The sequence below is a fragment of the Pyrus communis genome, chromosome 15 (genome assembly GCF_041283825.1).
Source record: "Pyrus communis isolate YQ-2024b chromosome 15, ASM4128382v1, whole genome shotgun sequence".
Taxonomy (NCBI): domain Eukaryota; kingdom Viridiplantae; phylum Streptophyta; class Magnoliopsida; order Rosales; family Rosaceae; genus Pyrus; species Pyrus communis.
Window position 1 is genome coordinate 23,654,002 of NC_142579.1, and position 18,896 is coordinate 23,672,897.

Genomic DNA, 18,896 nt, shown 5'->3' on the forward strand with positions numbered 1-18,896 from the left:
CTGAACTTCATTCTTTTAGCGGTACATATGGTTGCATCCTAGTTATTAGAAAGAGAATGAGAGAAAGAAAAGATACATTGAAGTACAAAAAGACGCTTTTAATGGAACACAACAAAGTTACGCTATTACAATTAGATACTGAACTTATATAATATATCATCCTTGAATTTATGTAAATCAAACATTGGAGACAATTGTCAGTTGACCAAAGATTAGTTAGTATATGTATAGTTACTTTAAATTTTAATTCCGCAAATCCATTTCTATTTTATTTCGTACTGGTTTAAGATTAAAAAAATATATATATCCGTTGCATTCTACACTACTAGAATTATGCTCATTACACACCATTTTTTGCCCACCCTTTGCAATTGGTGGCCATAGATATAAAGTTGCTACTCTTACTATTTTTTGGTGGCTTTACAATGGGATGCCACTGATATCAGTGGCCGTAAAAAATCAACCACCAATGATTGGTGTCTGTTAACTAACTTTATTTCTTAAAATTACTTTTCTTCTACTTTTTTATTTCATTATTTATTTTGTTGGCGCCTAAGTGGTGCTGGTTAATATTTTTGTTTTCAAAGTTGGGACATATATTGCTTCTCAGGATCTACGAATGCAAGTCAAATACAAAAGGGAGACAGAGAGGCCAAAACTCATAGAAGGACAGAGCCTTGGACCCTAATCGCATCTCTTGGCCATTATTGCATTGATCAGTGATGAAGTCGAGCAGTTCCGCGAACGATTGGTGTCTGTTAAATAGCTTTATTTCTTAAAAATACTTTTTTGTGCATTTGTGAATTAAATTGTCACCATTGTCAAATTTTGGTGGCTTTAACCTTTCTAACATCCTTTATTGGTGGCTTTAACCTTTATAACACCTATCAAACTATAAATTTTTTGACACCAAAGACTTTTTACATGTTTTTTTTTAACTTTGGGACCTGTTTTCTTATTTCTTTTTCAGTCTTCTTCTCCTTTTTTTCTGTCAAAAATATTAATTTTCTCATTTAATAATCTTATTCTACATTACTTTCACCCCCAAATAAATACAAAGTGGGACAACCCTATTTTCGACCCAGCCGTTCTCTCTCTCTCTCTCTCTCTCTCTCTCTCTCTCTCCTCCCTGAGCTCAACTCCTTGCCTCCTCCCTAACCCTTTCGATGGGATCGACGGCTCAGTGTGGGATTTGGTGTGGGGAAGGCATGCGGCTTACAGAGAGTAAGAGAGATAGTGGGCGAAGGAGAGAGAAAGATAGGCATTCGATGAAGGGAAGACATGCGGTTTGTAGAGAGGGCGGAGGGAGGGAGGAGAAGACGAAAATCAACTGCAACAAGTTCATGGATAGGGTCGCAGCAATGAAGACCCCTCGGCAGCAGATTCAAGTCAATCTTGGTTTTCTGGCCGATTTGGAGTAGGTTTACACTAAAATTGAGAAAGCACATATGAACGCAAAGGCTCGAGGATGTACGACAACTTGGAAAAGGTAACTCTCAAAGATGTCAGGTTTGAGAAGGGAAAAGGTAAAGTTTCGTACTTTAGTGTTTGATCCTGAAATTAATTTGTGTGTGAGTTCTGATCTCTGTAATTTTGTGTAAAATTCAATGACTTTACCTTTTCTAATGCCTTTTTATTTTCTATTTTCTATTTTTTTTTCTTTGAGCTTCTGCTTTTTGGGCATTTTGGGTTCTATTAGTCAATTTCACAGTCGACTGGAAATATTGCGGGGAGGGGGAGAGAAATTGCTCTGTTATAACTACGCTTCTATATTTCCTACGGGTTGGTATATTTGATAATTAGAAATGATAGCTTTACTTGATTGATGTTTTATTTTTCTGTATTCAATTTAAGGTACTATGAATTGGGACCCGACAATCCACCATACGTTGCCAAGTTCTACAACTGTTGTGGCGCTGCACGACCAGTTTCCATGTTTCGTATGATGACGATTGATCCATGTAATATCTCTCTTTTAAGTTTCATCATTTCATTCAGTCTTACTCCTGCACTCTAACCAAGCTTCTGTATCTCCAATAATTTCATCTCTTTTATATAAAAATGAAGTTGATGCGTAATTGGGTTTTTTTTTTCTTAAGTTATGTTTTTTTTCATTATCGAGTTAATCTTTCCTGCTGTTGTTTATATAATTATGAGGGAAAAGAGTTAATGGAATGGGGGCAACAAAAGAGGGGAAGGAAAGGGAAAGATGAGTGCACGTGTTGGCCTGAGTTTTTTTTAATTGGTTTGAGATTTTGTTTACGTTTGGGGTTCTTTTGCCCTAACACAATTTTGAATTCATATAGAATTTTGTTTATGTTTGGGGTTGTCATGTTCCTGTATTTAATTTGGTGTTTTACGTTACAGTTGTCGTCGGTTTTCTTAAAGGATAAATCCAAGCGATAATGCCCTTTCTAATGTATGTGCAAATGTTAACACTTTATAGTCATCAATTCTTCATTGTGTTTATGTATTCTTTGAGTTGGTTGATACAATTAAATTTATCTCTGAATCAGTTTTGATAAATGTTTGCTAGACGCTCTAAATGCTTGAGGAAAAATGAGAGTACTACAGAAGGCTGCTGCAAAAGGGTAAGAATAGCTGCCGAGAGCTACTACAATTTTTGTTAATTAAGGGTCGGCAACTTACTTTGGCATTTGTAATCATCAATTCTTGACTCGAGCATTACGTATGAAGAATGGAGTTGTATAACTTTTGGAGTTAACATTTTGAGAAATAGCTTTAAATTTTTGTTTTCATTTTGCTGATTTTCAAAGTGGTTGTGGGAAGCAGTTCTTTTGAACCAGATTAATTGTTTCATTGATTGCTTGTTGATTGTGTTTTTGAATTTTGAGAGTCGATCTTAAAATGTAGTGGGCTTTTAAGAGATTCGGGGTTTTTCCAAATCTGAATTTGGTAAGTGTGTGTGTTGTGCTGAGGTTGAATTTGAATTTTGCTGATTGGTTTCTTATCGGCTCACTTCACCCATCTCTTGGTTATTTGAATTCTTTAGAGATGCTTGTATTGATTTGTGATTTTGTTGGATTTACTCTGGTGAAATTTGTTCATTTGCACTGGCTGATTTTAGGCCGCGACTCCATTCTTGTTTATTACTAAGTCTTAATGGTGTAGGGTATATGTAAATGAATTCAATTAGAACTCACTTTTTAATTTTCTGTTTTGTAGCTGCCTTGATCATTAGTTGGTGATGTTTGGGAGATTGAGAGTAGGATAGGATAATTTGTTCATCTGCGCTGGCACTGACTTTTATCCATTTTGAGAGGAAAGCAGATTTGGGTTCCAACTAATCCTCGAGGGACTAAAAGCCTAGCGCCTGGTATCATTGCATCTGAGTCGGATTTCTATCTTCGCCGACTATGGGGTCTGCCCAGTGAGGTGTGCATCTACTACTCTTAACTTTAGTATGAATAACACGTCCTGTTTTGTTTAAGAATTGGATTATTTTTTCAAACCTGTTCTCTAATCTTAGCCTTTTCTTTTTGAAGTGGAACTTGTAGGACTTACTTGTCAAGCCAAAGTATCTTGTAACCTTTACCGTAGGTTGTGCTCAGAAAAATAACGTTGATGCAGCAGTTAAATGGGTCAGTTCTCGCAACAATAGCGAAGTTCACATGTAAGATTGGCATGACATGTTTAAGCTCTTTGGAAACAGAGTGTTCAAACACTTTTCAAAGTTTGAGTCCCAACATTTGTTCAAAATTGTATAAAAGATCAGTTATGCAAATTTGTAGTATATTCTTATATCAAAGATATTACAATTTGTTTCCTCACCTAAAAAAAAGAAAAATATTATATTCAAATCAGGGTGCCCCTAGAGGCATCCTTTTTTTTTTTAATATTATTTTTGAACTTTGCCACCAATGTGAATTATGGTGGCATTGTTAGTCTCAAATCTAGCCACTAATAAGAGGGACAATGAGAATTTTAGAAATAATAATAAAATATAAAACAGTTGTACTATTCACATACCCACCAATGCAATATTGATAGCCATTGTTACAATAGAGTCCTCTACATAGGCCACACTCTCTAGTTTAGTGGGTGCTTGGTGGCCATAGAGGTTTGCCACCAATTTGAGTGGCAACACTTGACAATAGCCACCAAATGAAAAGGATGGCTTATAGCCAAATTTCTAGTAGTGCTAACTTGGTAATGAAGTTACTTAGGCTCTTGATAAGGTTGTTTTCACCCAGTAAACACTCAAATCAATTTGAGACAGATGAACCTGATAAAGATCAGTATCTATCTATCTAATCATGATAAAATTCCTTACTTATAGTGACGTGTCAGCATTTATTTAACTTAAGAAAGAAGATGTCTCACTAATACTCCGATAATTAATTATCAAATTGCATGGTTCAAGAGGTCAAAGGTATTTGGTAATCTATTTGATATAAAGGTAATATTAGGAAGATAACTTTGTAAACCGAATGATGTAGTTATTGATAATCGAATTATTATTTAAATATTGATTAAAATTCTTAATTCTTGACATAATTTTATACGCTAGCTAGTGAATTAACTATCTGAAATATTCAAATTAACTTTTAAGTCTCTCGTCCTTGTAGTTTGGGCCGGATTGTTATAAAATCCATTTCTCAACAATGCGTGGCAACACTGTAACTGTGTAATATGTATTTGTTTTCTGACAAAAAAAAAAAAAACAAAGGAAAGAAGAAAGAGAATATAGGTACCGATATATTAGTCTAAGACCATAAATTTTTAATTGATAGGGAGGATTAGGAACTAACAAATTAAGCGAAGCGATTGTAACCACTGTTTCAAATGAATAGGTAGAGAACTTATATGAGGCAATAATAATGTAAGACAATAATTTATAAAAACATTAGCAATGATGAATTATAGGCAGAATTTATTCAACAAGCATCTACGGGACAAAAACAAATAAGAGAGTGCATGAAGAGATAGGATTTGTGAAATCATTTTCCTAGTCGAGATAATTAAATGTACATATTTTTTTTACACATATAGTTTTAGACCTAATAAACAGGTTGTGTTTGTCGTGATCATGTATCAAACTCGTTATCTTAATGGGTTATATCGTGTTAAAACCATTATCTTAACAGGTTAACCTGATAACGACCAAACCTGCTAATGGGTGACTAGGAACCCATTATTTTAATGTTGTTTCATGTGGGTTAACTTGTCGTGCAAAAAAATCTTCAGGCCTAATGGGTAAACCTGAGAAACAGGCCTTTTATGTCGTGTTAGTGTCGCTTTCGTGTCAACCCCGTTATTTTAACCGATCGTGTCAAACATGTTACCTTAACTAGTTGACTCGTTAACATCGCAATCCAATAACAACCCGATCTGTTAACAAGTTGACCCTATACATATTATATTTGTCTCGTTCTTACGTTAATGGCTCTTGCAAGAAATTGCTAGGCCTAAATTTATGTGTATTGTTAAGGTCGAAGTAATAAGTCTATGTAGTTGACATTTGGTGCATATGATCGACCAAATATTTTCCTAATTTTATAGATTATTACCGAGTATATTTTTTCTTGAGAAAATCAAGGTTAATGAAAAAAGGAAAAAGAAATAAGTATTGAAGAATAGAAGCAATTAATCAAGTTTTGCTTATCAAAATAAATAAATACAAAATTAATCAAAGTCTCAAAGCAGTAGGTGAGGAAAGACAAGGCTCTTGAGGTGGCCAATAATTAGTCTAATGTTTGAACATGTTCTTCGTGTCCGTCCTTCTCAGCAAAATGCTTCTTTCTTCTTCCACAGCTTACACAAAGAAAGAAAAAAAAAAGAAAGGAAGACCCACACTCTAAGAAATGTAGTAGAAGCTTCCCTCAAAGAAGAACTCCCACCCATTTCCCATTAGAAAAAAATATTAAAATCAAACTCCCTCAAACTCTCTTTCATCATTTTCTTCAAGAAAGAAAAAGTCCCTTTGTCCCAATCTCGATCTCATCTTTGAACACGACTAAAGTGGGGTTCATGTGGTGGGTTTTGTTTAATGTATGGACCTCTTCGCACAATGCTATGTCATAGGACTTTTTAAATAACAAACCAAAAAATTATATAAGTTAACAAAAATACCACCGTTTTTAGCTGATTAACAATGAATTCACTCGGTTGTGAATAACCTTATATTTTTTATTTCTCGATTTGAATAAGATAACTAAGACTCACTCGGACATTAAGTTTTAAGCTTGTAATATCATCTTATTCAAATTATAATCTGGCACACTAAATTTGATGTAAACAAGACAGATAAAATGCAATCCAACACTAAATATGTCATTCTTGTTCTGCATATAACCTCGTAACAATCGAGTCATGTTTTTGTAGTTTGTATTGTGTAATAATTAGTTCATCGAACACGACTCTCTAATTGAACAAAGTGGAAAGAAAATGAACACAAAAACTATTCACGAAACCGTTACATTAGAACATTCAAAGAACGTAGAATATTCTCCTCTATGACTTTCCTATTAATTAAAGAATAGACATTACTTTCGAGAAAATCTCGTTTATAAAATTTACATTTAGATTTGTTCTTATTTTGGATAAAGTTCATGGAATAGTCCTTTAGATCTTTGACGTTTTAAGTATCGCATGTCAAATTGGACACATAAAACCATTTTTAGAAAAGAAGTACGATACTTTATTTATTGAATAAGGAACATTACATAAACTTATTCATCAACAATTCAACCCTACAACAGTACTTGCAAATTAGATTCAAAAGTAATACAATAATCATGACTAATTAATTGCAAACCAATAAGTCGACTTCAAGCATTTCGTTGAAAACCCAGCTCACTGGATACTCCAGGATTACAAGGATCAATGGAATTGTTAATTCTTATATTTCATAGATATTATGTGAAAATAAAAAATAAAAAAATAAAAAAAAAATAAAATCTCTGAAATGCATTGGGATAAGATTACAATATCCATAGGTCTAGCCGTATCACCTAATTTCTGTCATGACTCCATAACACCAAGTGAAGTAGATCCAATAAATCAAACAACTTCACTTACGTTATACATAAATCTAACCTGAAAATAAAAAGAAACACCTCTCCTAAAGAGAAAAATCAAAACCAGCAACTCCTAGTGAGAATCTAGGAATTATTAAACATAATCAAAATTAAAAGAACAAAATAGTGTCACGGAATCTACATCCTCCCGGAAGCTCGAAGAGAATGTGCCAAACTGGCTAAACTCTAACCCGGAGCAACCTGACTAATTCCACGCCCTGTGGCTCCAAACTTATATCAAAAGTGCAAATGGGAGTAAAAAAAAAAATAGTGTTAGTTATGTGCGTGGGTCAAAAGATAACAACTATTTGGCAACAACAACGTTTCACGGAAGCAATTCGACACAAAACAAAAGTAAACGAAAGGTATGAGAAGGAAGAGACCAAGAAAGATTTTTAAGAAGGGTTGTCGCCAACTCCAAACCTGAAAGCAGCGGACGGCGGCAAAGGATGAGCTCCTTTTTGCTTTTCTCTATGGACGTATTGGGTTTCTAGTTATTCCAACTGATCTTTAAGTAGGTTTAAGAGAATTAACATAATTTTTCCTTATATGAGTGACACATAACTTAATATTGAAGTGTCTTAGCAATACGAAACTAGAACTCAAAAATATAAACACAAGATGTTGATTCTACCTAAACCAATAAATCATATGAATGAATCAAATCAGAAAAAGCCGAGTACAATTGAAGTTTAGAGTAAATGTTTTGTAAATAAGAAAGATAGAACTAATTTGTTTTTTAACGAGTCAATAACATATTTAACGGGTTAACAAAAACATGACTCATGTTTTAACCTGAATCTCATGGGTTAGTAAAAACACGACATGTTTTAGATGAGTTAACTCTATTTGAGTAAAACAATTATCACTTATCAGGATATTAAATTTTTAAAGCATAGAGCGTGAGAGGTTAGTTAGATTCATAGTCTGACACATACTGTTCACACTACAAATAAAAAGACAGCTAAAATGCAAGTCAAAAATTAATTATTTTTTTGTTAATATTGAGCATGTACCCCGAATTGGTCTGACAAGATAAGTTCGTAACGCTGACAAAAGCCAAAAATGAAAAATAATTAATTACCATATATATTTTATATTTTATAATGAGAAAGAAAGAGTTTTGTTTCTACGAATTTCTAGATGCCACGTCACTTTCAATTTTTCTGTGGGTTCTCCTTTATAAAGCAATGCCCACGAACGCGCTAGAAAGAAGTTGCACTTCTGTTTGTTTTGAGTCTTGAGGAAGGGATTGAAAGAAGAGAATTATGATCTTGGTCTTTCTTCCACCTCCAAACAACCACAACCACCGCCATGGAAGCTGGTAGAGGCAAAGCTCGAACCAACACTCTTCTCTCTCGCTTCTTTCTTTCCGGTTTTTACTGCTGGGGTTGGGAGTTCCTCACTGCCCTTCTCCTTTTTAGTTGCCCTAATACCTCCTCCTAAATCCTAATTAACTAACCCATAATTTAGTTAAATCCCAGAACCAAAAAAAGGGGGTGGGGTTTGTAGATCAGTTACATAGTGTTATAGCGAAAGTTTTTTTGGTTTCTTTTTTCTGGTTTTTTCCGATCGGAAATAATGGCGCAAAGGTCCGTTCCGGCGCCGTTTCTGATGAAAACGTATCAACTTGTGGATGATCCGAGCTCGGATGACGTGATATCGTGGAATGAAAGTGGGACGACGTTTGTGGTTTGGAAGACAGTGGATTTTGCGAGGGACATGTTACCTAAATATTTCAAGCACAACAATTTCTCAAGCTTCGTCCGCCAGCTTAATACCTATGTAAGTTTTTTCGAAATTATATTTTCTTTTGCTTGTATTTTTACTTATATTTATTTTCAAATTATATCACTTGCATGTTTACTTATATTTATTTTCAAATTATATTAGCATAAAAAATGTCTTATTAATTAGTTTATAAATTACTTGAAACCCTTGGAGGGCCGAAGATAATCCCAAAGTGTAGGAAAAATTATTTTTATGATTTCGAAAAACAAAGTATAGGACAAAACTGAAGATCATTGGAAATATGGAATCATTTCCATAGAGATTCTCGTTTTCTTTTCCTTTTTTATTTTTTTCTTCAATAGTTGGTGAAGTTTGCTTGAAAATTAATAAAAAGGCTTCCATGTCAACCCATAGAAAAAAGAGAGTTCTCGTCACTTAGTATTAAATGATTACAGTCTATGTATATTTCTTTTTATTTGTAAGAGAAAAATTTTAGAATTGATTTTTACCAAAGCGTTTGAATCATATTATTATTAGTTCATTTTGAGAATAAGTAAATCTCTCATTTTTAATGTAAATAATATTATTTGTTAGATCAAAAGAGGGGAAATCGTTCAAATGTTCCAATGGTAAATAAATTACCATTTCCTTTTCAAAAAAAAGAAAAAAACACTTTTATCATCGGCGAATTGTGACAAGGAATAAACTAAAATAATGATGAGCCTGTTTACCTGGAAACTGCAGCTAATAATTCTTTTTGAGAAAAGAAAATTTTGTAGTTGAGTTTTTGTTCAACCAAAAAAAAAAGGTTGATGGGTGTCAAAGAAATATATATTAATCAAAGATAAAGTCACAATGGAAGCATCCAAACATCACACCCCATTTTAGAACTCTAAATCGTCGCTTGTGGCCGCAAACCAACGTTAAAGTTTTTTATTTTTTTGTCGAAATGGCTAAGTTTTGCAGTCCGGGCCCTTTTGTCTCCAATTTTCCAAATCCGAGGGCGGAAAATTAAACTTTCTAAACTTACTCAATTATTTCATAAAAAAATATATCTAGTTAATAATTACCAAATATTTTCCTTTTGCTTTAATTTCAGGGATTTCGAAAGACCGTGCCGGACAAATGGGAGTTCGCGAACGACAACTTCCAGCGAGGGCAAAAGGAGCTCCTGTCCCAGATCCGCCGCCGGAAATCTGTGACGTCAACGGCGGCGCACGCACCCCCCGGCGAAAAATCCGGAGTACCATCGACACCGTCGAACTCGGGGGAGGAGATGGCGTCGACGTCGACGTCGTCGCCGGACTCGAAGAACCCGGGGTCGGTGGAGATGGCGGCGCCGAGCCAGGTGTCGGATTTATCGGACGAGAACGAGAAGCTGAAGCGGGAGAACGAGAATCTGAACTCGGAGCTGGCGCAGACGAAGAAGCAGTGCGACGAGCTGGTGGGGTTTCTGGTGGAGCACATGAAGATGAAGCCCGATCAGATCAACCGCATCATTGGGCAGGGAATCTGTGGGCCTAGCGGCGATGATTTTGAAGCGGACGATCATGGTCTTGATCTGGATATGGAGGGTGGCGATGATGAGGAAGAAGAGGAGGAGGGATTGAAGCTGTTTGGGGTTTGGATGAAAGGGGAGGAGAAAATGAAGGGGAAGAAAACGGGGCGATATGAGAAATTGGGGGTTGGTGGTGGCGGCGCCGGCGGGCCCCGCGGGAAGAGAATGAAGGGAGGGGTGGAATTTCACGCGCCGATGATGAGGACCGGGAAGGTGTGCAACTAGGCTAGCTGAGCAAGCCGAGCTAAGCGGAGCTAGCTGGAAGGTTGGGGAGGTGTGCATGGTAACTACTGTGCACATACCCGCATGCAGTTTGAAAAATTTGTAGAAAATGCTTTTAATTTTGCATAAAATATGAGCAATACCAAAGTGCTTAGGTGGTATCGTAGAAGGGTTGCAAATTTGCAATAGATGGACAAAGAATATGGCGGTGTTATTATGTAGCTATAATAAGGAATGGGGTTTTTGAACCTTGTTAGGTATGGAGGATCTAGATTCGATGCTCTGAGCTGATGAGTCTACTTGATTGTGGTCACGGGTAGGATGAAATTCTCTAGATCCAAAAGAGGTGGATAATTGTGGCTTGTCACTTGTTGTTCTTTCTCTTTTTTTTTTGAAAAAATTAAAAAAAAAAAAAAAAAACTTGTTATGTATGGACAATGCTGGAAAATGAGACTTTGAAATGGTCTCCTTTTCTTTTTTTCCATCGCTTAGGAAAATTTAATATTTGCAATTTTACATTTTGTGTACAATCAATTATTAACTTGCTTGATCATAAACTACGGTAATTTTGGGGAAGGATTCTGTCTCATTCTCTCAATTCTTTAAATTATGAATACCTGTTGTTCCAAACTTTTGATCTTCTAATTTTTCAGCAAGTAATCTTTTGCCGAGTACCGTCAAGATATGTTTTGGAAGCATTTCATTAAACACTTTGTGAGCATAAAAGGGACAATACCAAACATTCAAAGAATTCTTAGAACACTTTTACATGTATATTTCTCAAACTCTGGGTGGTCCTGTGACCACCTTAGTCCCAATGTACATCCGTCAAGTATTTTCTTCAAGTTTCTTTAGCTTGAGTTGTGCTATCTTCCTAACTTACTCACGCAACATGGGGGTTCAATCAAGATGACAATTCTAACCGTTAAACCCGATAACCGTGGATAACCGTCCAAATGGAATGAATTTGGGTATGGAAGTTTGGGTATATTTTGGATATGGAAAAAAACCGTGAATATTATTTGGTTATAATTTTGGATATGGTTATAGGAGTCCTAAATCTGTACCCGTATCCGAATCCAACCCGAATAATAAATAATATCATTTATATATAATATAGTAGTATTATATATATATATATATATGTGTGTGTGTGTGTGTGTTCATTATTCACTCAATCCATTACCTTGATGTGGGAGCCAAAAATAACTCCTCCACTAAATAAGCCACTAGCACACTAAACATGAGGAGTGGAGCTACAATCAAGTAACATAATACCCACTCCATGGAACATGGAGAAATAGAAGAAAAGTGGGACTTGGAGCCCAAGACTTGAAAGCCTATAAAAGGCCAAGAATCCCACCAGCCTAGGGGAAAAAAAGGGGAAGTATCTAATAGCTTTACAATGTCTTGCAATTATTTTGAACAATGACTGACTTGAGCGTCGAAGTGTTTTCTTGCAAGTCCCCCTGCTCTCATTGTTGGCAAGCGAAGATGGTGTCCAAGGCTTCTCAACGTGTTCAAGATTACTTGTTGGTGGAGAATTGGAGTATCCAAAATTTTCCTCTCCAACACTTGAGAACACAAAAGTTGCACTTTGTAGGAAGGTTGAAAAGTCTTGAATCAAAATCTATGAGAATTCAATGATGCTTATTGGAGATATCAAAGGCCAACCAACATCATCAATATTTTAAATTCAATGCTTTAATTTTTATACTCAACAAGATCCATTAATTGAATCACTGTAAACATCAAATGTTTAATGACGAAATTAATATCTAGTAAACTATAATGCGTCAACTGAACGAATATATTTTTTATATTGACAAAGATGGATATAACTGTTAAGTGATGGAGAATCCGTTATCCAACGGCTATGGTTATGGATAATCCCAGATGGTTAATTTGTGGCTATGGATATGATTAATTTTCGTGGTTATGGGGATGAATATAACATTTTCATTCCCAAACCGAAATGTTGCCATCCCTAGGGTTCAACACTAACTGCTTTGGGTTGTGTGGCTTATGCGAGTTGCACGTGTTGCATTCTTTACGGTAGCTACACGAGTTCCATGAGTGACGCAATAACATAATCCACGCCGAACTAATTAACTTAGCCCCTGAAACTAATCTACTATGAGACAATCTCTTTGTAATAAACAACACCAAAGTGTAATTTCACCATGTAGCGTCTCGGGATTGAAATTTATTTCAGCCCACAAGAACCCGTTTTCATTTATGTGTAAGTGCATTTGGATCAACGATTCTATAGTGGTGAAGCCCGTATGAAAATACAAACTGGGTTTTAAGTATATGAGCCCACTATGCCCAACGGCAGTCAGAAATATCACAGGAGGAGAAGATGGCGTCGGTTAGTGACTGTTGTGCTGCCCAGTGAATGAATGGCTGTTATCTTCCCCCACGTCTTACACTCCTCCGCTTTCCCTCGCCTTCCTCTTCCTCCCTTGTCTTCTCCACTTCTCTCCCCGTCCTGCATCCGCGCCTCCTCCGCATCAGCATCATCTCCCATGGACCCGCACAGCCAACGGAGCAAAACAAAGTTCATAGACTTCCCCTACGTGTCGGCCCCACACAGGAACCTCATGGTCGATCTTGTATTGACGTTAGAGACGCGCCTTGGCTCGCAGCTCTTGCCTTGTACTCTCCCTCCCGACGTGCAGTACTACCAGAACGAGAGTGGCACCAACCATGCATCCCTCCACATCAGATCGGGCCAATCCTCCGCCCCTGTAATTTTCTCGAACCCCTGTTTCTTCTTTATAATTTTCACTTGATTAATATAAAAGTGTGGATATTAATGGTTTGATGCCAATTGGGATTTTAGCTTTTGATTTCAAACTCCCAATGGATTGTTGGTTGGAGGTAGAAATTTATAGGAGTAAATTGGGTTCGTTTCTTTTATTGTTTGTTACATTTTTTATTGGGGAAGAATGTGGACTTGCTCTAAATATAATTATATTCTAAATGTGTGGTAAAAGAATCGTACCTATTTACTTGCTCTTGAATTTTTTTTTATGAGTGTTAGAAGGACTTGATTGCCAATTTACAGTATCTGATAAATTATTGATACAATATCGTAATAATATTGACTTAGTGGGATTATAGCATCAACAAAATATCGATCAATTGTCGACATGTATTGCATGTTGGTGTGATGTCAACAAAATATCGATCAATCTGAAACTCGTTTGATAATTATTTTGTTTTTCCTTTACTGTGTTCTAGATGGGAAAGTTTGTGGGAGAAAGGGTATTGAAAAAAGAAAGGAGGAGGATGGAAGATGGAAGGATATTGAAGAAATGTATATGGAATGATATACAAAATGAAAACGAAAAACAAAAAATACGAAAGCAATTTTCACTTCGCGTTTTTGTTTTCGTATATTATCCTTCATTTCTATCTCCATCATCATTGTTCATTCATGTTTCTCCCCTATACTTTCCCTCCATTTCTAACATAATAAATTAAAACCAAAATTTTGAAAACGAAATAGTTATCAAATGGGCTCTTACATTTTTTACTCTTCATTGACATTTGTATATTTCAGGTTGATTTCATATTAGGAAGTTGGCTGCACTGTGAGCTACCAACAGGTGGAGCACTGAACATTACAAGTCTGTCATCCTATCTCAATCCAACCACAGATGCACCAAATTTCCTACTTGAGCTCATCCAGAGCAGCCCAACATCCCTAGTCCTCATCCTTGACCTTCCTCCAAGAAAAGACCTAGTTCTCCACCCTGACTACCTCCAAACATTTTATCAAGACACCCAATTGGACACACCCAGGCAAAAGCTTGAGAAACTTGCTGAGGTTAAACCCTACTTCTCTTCATCGTTATACATCCGAAGCGTAGTGTCTCCAACTGCAATTTTGGTTCGGATCGAAGCAGGGAGTGGCGGGGAGGGAAAAGGCTTGGAGGACATTATAGAAAATGATGTGAGTCCCATTGCAAAGGAGGTGCTGAGAATCTGGTTGGATCAATGTGCTTGTGGGGAGAGAGAAGTGGGAGAAGATGAGAGGGAATATTTGAAGAGGAGGGATGATTTGATCAAGAGGAAGACTATTGAGATAGATTTGGGGTCTAATTTTCCAAGATTATTTGGGGCTGATGCTGCAGATAGAGTATTGGGTGCCATTAGAGAAGTTTATAAGGTATGATTAGTGATGGAATGAGTGCTAATTTGATCACTGTAAAAGATGATAAATAAAATAATTGTACAAGATTTTGTATAAATTTAAGCTTCAAAATTTCAGATCACCTTTATTTGATCACTGTAACCAGTTGTTTGATGGAATAAAAGATTCTAATTCAAAACTAATAGTGTGTTGAGAAACAATATTAGTTGTCCATGTAACAAATTTTTAATGTAAAATCAATATGACTCCAAGCGGGTCAAAGTTGACAAGGATCCTCTCCAGATCCTCTTTATGGGGATCCGGAAATCAATCAATCGTGTTCATTTATCGTACATCGTGCGATTAGTTTTCGTTAGGTACTATTTATATTTAATTTTAAATTAAAATTTTAAAATGATTTTTAACCGCACGATGTACTATAAACGGACACAATTGATTGATCATCCAGATCCCCATAAAGATGATCCTATTCTGGCCAAGGTATAGGACAATTGAGTGTTACATCGTATAAATAAAGTTAAATCGACAGGTAGACTGATAGATGAGTCAGTATATGGGAGCGCTCAATTCGCGGATGGCTTGCCACCCCCATTTTCCTTTGATTCATTTGTTCCGTTGGTTCGATCTCTTGGTGGTGGCCTTGCGATGGAGGTGCATCTGGTGGTTGTTGGTTCCATTCAATTTTAGGGTCTTTTGGTTGTTATTAAGCTGGCCACTTTTGGGCATACCTACTGTATTTTAATTTTATTGTTGGGCTTGTTTGTAAGTAGTGGGCTGCCATTTGGACTCTCTTTTTCTTGTACTTGTCTTTTTATTTGATGAAAGTAAACTAGTGTGACGAGAAAAAAAAAGGTGAAGTATCAATTTAAAAAACCAAGGATCAAAATATCAATTACCATAAACTAGAGAAGTGCAAAGTATAATTAACTTAATTCTTCAAAAGGATCTTAAGTTCATAACTCATAAAACTTGTTATTTACCGAATAAAAAAAAATTAAAAATCTCATAAGCATTGTGGATTGAGCTTCTTTACGGGCTTGAGAGGGTGAGAGACATGGCTATCTTGAGCAAAGCCAACTCCGTTTATCAAATATAAGTAATATTAGACAAGTTACGTAATAAGCGTTACATGAACATGCTCGTGAATATTTTGCATCTCAACTTTTATGGAAGTGTTTCATGGTTTGTATGCATGGCCTGCTATAAAATTTGTATCCATCTCAATGGTGTTAAATTGACATGCGGTCCAAAAGCTCTTAGGCTCTTAGCTAGAAGAACCATAATTCGAGTTTTCTAGCACTACAATGAAGGAGACGTCATTTTAAAATCAGACGGTGACGGGCACCTGATGTACCTAAACCTTGGAGATTGATATCTCGAGCTTATCAGGGACCGTCCAGCTGGAGTGGGCTCACATTCTGCAACTTTCCTTGTCTGCAGCACCGACTCAACGCCCTCCGATGAGACTTGTCGGAAACCGCCATATTATGTCCAACCTGCTGCGGTCGGCACCCAACGTATAATGTATGGAACTGCTTTTTTATTTTTAAAAACACAAGTCAATTAAACTTTATAACGGACTAATCATAATACTTTTGTTCAAATTTGTTTTTAACGAAAGTTAGACTTAATATTTTCCATTTATAAGTGAAGAGAAACACTATTAAATCATAATACTAAGCAGCGTATAAATTTTTAAATGTTGCTAAACCTACCTCATCGTATTTTTTTCACTCTTATTAAAAAAATTGTTAATGACATATTTATCTCGAAAGAAAGAGACTTTTTACCCTATTTATGAATTAATTCATTATAGCAACTTTTCTCTTGCCCCCACCCTGTGTCTCTCTCCCTCTTAGGCCGTTTTGCTCTCTTCTCCCTCTCCCCCTTCTCTCTCTTCCTTCCTTTTCCTCTCCAATCGAGTTAAAGTTGACGAACTATTACTAACGTTTCTTCAAAGAATTTAGATATATATAAAAGAAGTTACTTTAGGAATAATAGTGGTTGGAGAAATAGCATTTTAGCTTTTTAACTTTTTATGATGAGTAAGATTATAATGTCGGAAGAAAAATAAGACATTAGGACAGGTTTAGTAGAAATTTTTTTCATGATAAAAGAAAAAAATCTACATTTTAAACCAAATAAAAAAGACATTTACAGCTTATTGGCAAAAAAAGAAAAGAAAAGGAGAAAAAGATAATCGAGAACAAAGTAATTCATCAATTAAAAAGAGAAGACTATAAATTGTCAATAAATAGGTATTTCATTGCGCGTTGCCAAACTATTTCCTCAGTACTGAAAAAACGCCCACTTGTTGTGGATGGAAATGAGCCTTTTGCGTATGTATTTCGACGTCTGTTGTTTTCATGGAACTGTACAGACTTCTTTTGTTCGTAACAAGCTTTGATGTAACTTATGTATGCAACTAGTGTAGTAGTGATTAATTATTAAACAAGTTGGATAACAATATAAACCAAACCGCACATCAATCATAATTTCTGGGTGGAACAAAGAGTTTTAGTACTTTGGTTCAATCCATCTAATGTTGACCTGACCTTGTAGTATTTGAATTGTCAAAAGGTAAATGTTAATTCTAAATTAAGTTACTAAATTTGTTTGCTAAATAATGTGTGTGTATATATGAGAATTGTTTTCATGATCACTTTGCGACTAAAATTTGTACTCGCGCTTTGTGGTGTGAGCTTATCTTTTTCCAAAAACTTTGTCAAGTAGCCTAGCTTTATCATTTACCGGATGAAGAGATGATGCATTTTCTCTACTCCCCGTTCTTGAAGACTAGAATATAAGTGCCTTGAGAAAATGTCTAAAATATATCTGAATCACATATTAATGAAATTCTCTTTGTCAACTAAAAGATGGTGAAAAGACATTTTTGTCTTCTATCACAACAAAAAAGTTGAAGACAATAACGTAATTTCACAAAACAAAATTTTGCTAGTTTTTATTTAAGTCTCACCTACAGGTGATTGTATTATGTCTAATTTAGGGGGAAAAAAAAAACTTCTCTCCCCCTTTCTCCACTCCGACGTTCTCTCTCACTATCTTCCTCTCTCCTTCAATTATAAAAACAAAAGTAAAATATTTCACACACACTTTGTGTGTGGGCTTGTACTAGTATACAACTAGTATAAAATTAAGAGCCTAAGAAATGAGGAAAGAAAACTACTTTGCTCTTTAATGCGTCGCTAACAAATTGTGAAAAAAGTTTAGGTTTCACCATAAAACTAATTGGCAAAGGTCATTCCTCCCATCAATGTGGGATTCATTCTCAACACGTCCCCTCACATGTGGTGAAGTTTCAAGCCTAACACGTGAACAACACAACGGGGTCACATGTGTCCGTTTGGCTTTACATGTGAGACAACATGCTCTGATACCATGAAGAAGTTGAGGTTCCACCATAAAACTAGTTGGCAACATGAGGAGTAGCCCAACTTACTTATAAGCCCATATAAGGTTCATCCTCCCATCAATGTGGGATTCCTTCTCAACAACAAAAATTCAACCCATATTTTAACTAGTCAATAGTAAATTCATTCAACGTAAACAATATAGCTTAGTCCAGAAGTTAAATTTTTTTATTCATGTCGTGTAATCTGATAAAATAAGTGTGTGGTTAGACATTCGTAGGTTAACCAAAGGGATGTGCTATCCACATACCCCTTGTTAATTTCTATCCATTGATTTTCCTCAATTCATCCGATCCGACGGCCGAAAATTAGAAGGATGTGTGAAAAGTAAAATGGGATGTGTGGATATCACACCCCTAACCAAAACACGACTCATTTTTAACTAGTTAACAATGAGTGATCATTTGGCGTGAACAGGACAACTAAGGCTAGCCCTGATATTAAAATTTTGAAGCTTGGATCGTCATGTTAGTTAGATTCGCAATATGACATACTGAACCCCATGTGAAATAGATAACAAACGCGCACTCCGTAGATTAAAATTTCACGCGTGTTGTACATGTAACCAAGGCTTGCGATCTGACAAAATAAGCACATGACATGGACATAACTCTAGCAAAAAAGATGTAAAATTTCTTACCCTAAATATTTAACATTTTGTTATAAGGAAGAAATAGTATTTTGTTTCTCAAAATTTCAAGAATCTAAGTACGTTGTTCTCTTCAGTATTCTGTGGCTTCTTCAATTTTTTT

The 18,896-nt window shown here is 35.8% G+C and overlaps 2 protein-coding genes and 1 long non-coding RNA gene across 8 annotated transcripts; all 3 read left to right on the top strand.

Moving 5' to 3' along the window:
- The first annotated feature begins 701 nt into the window (after positions 1 to 701).
- LOC137744570 (uncharacterized) lies at positions 702 to 3,808 on the top strand. Of its 6 annotated transcripts, none has more exons than XR_015956198.1 (6): positions 702 to 1,526; positions 1,855 to 1,961; positions 2,368 to 2,419; positions 2,517 to 2,591; positions 3,187 to 3,396; positions 3,519 to 3,808. It is a non-coding gene; the product is annotated as an uncharacterized LOC137744570 (long non-coding RNA). The 6 variants fall into 6 exon arrangements; XR_015956199.1 differs by having other exon boundaries at positions 703 to 1,526; positions 2,537 to 2,591; XR_015956195.1 differs by having other exon boundaries at positions 704 to 1,526; positions 2,368 to 2,591.
- Positions 3,809 to 8,208: 4,400 nt separating this feature from the next.
- Positions 8,209 to 11,127, top strand: LOC137736028 (heat shock factor protein HSF24). Its single transcript, XM_068475376.2, has 2 exons — positions 8,209 to 8,825; positions 9,871 to 11,127. Exons 1-2 carry the CDS (start codon positions 8,622 to 8,624, stop codon positions 10,552 to 10,554), a joined length of 888 nt encoding a protein of 295 aa, XP_068331477.2. The 5' UTR covers positions 8,209 to 8,621; the 3' UTR covers positions 10,555 to 11,127.
- A 1,545-nt stretch (positions 11,128 to 12,672) lies between these two features.
- ACD2 (accelerated cell death 2 (ACD2)) lies at positions 12,673 to 14,834 on the top strand. The gene is made up of 2 exons (XM_068448894.2): positions 12,673 to 13,301; positions 14,120 to 14,834. Exons 1-2 carry the CDS (start codon positions 12,954 to 12,956, stop codon positions 14,732 to 14,734), a joined length of 963 nt encoding a protein of 320 aa, XP_068304995.2. The 5' UTR covers positions 12,673 to 12,953; the 3' UTR covers positions 14,735 to 14,834.
- Positions 14,835 to 18,896: the final 4,062 nt, after the last annotated feature.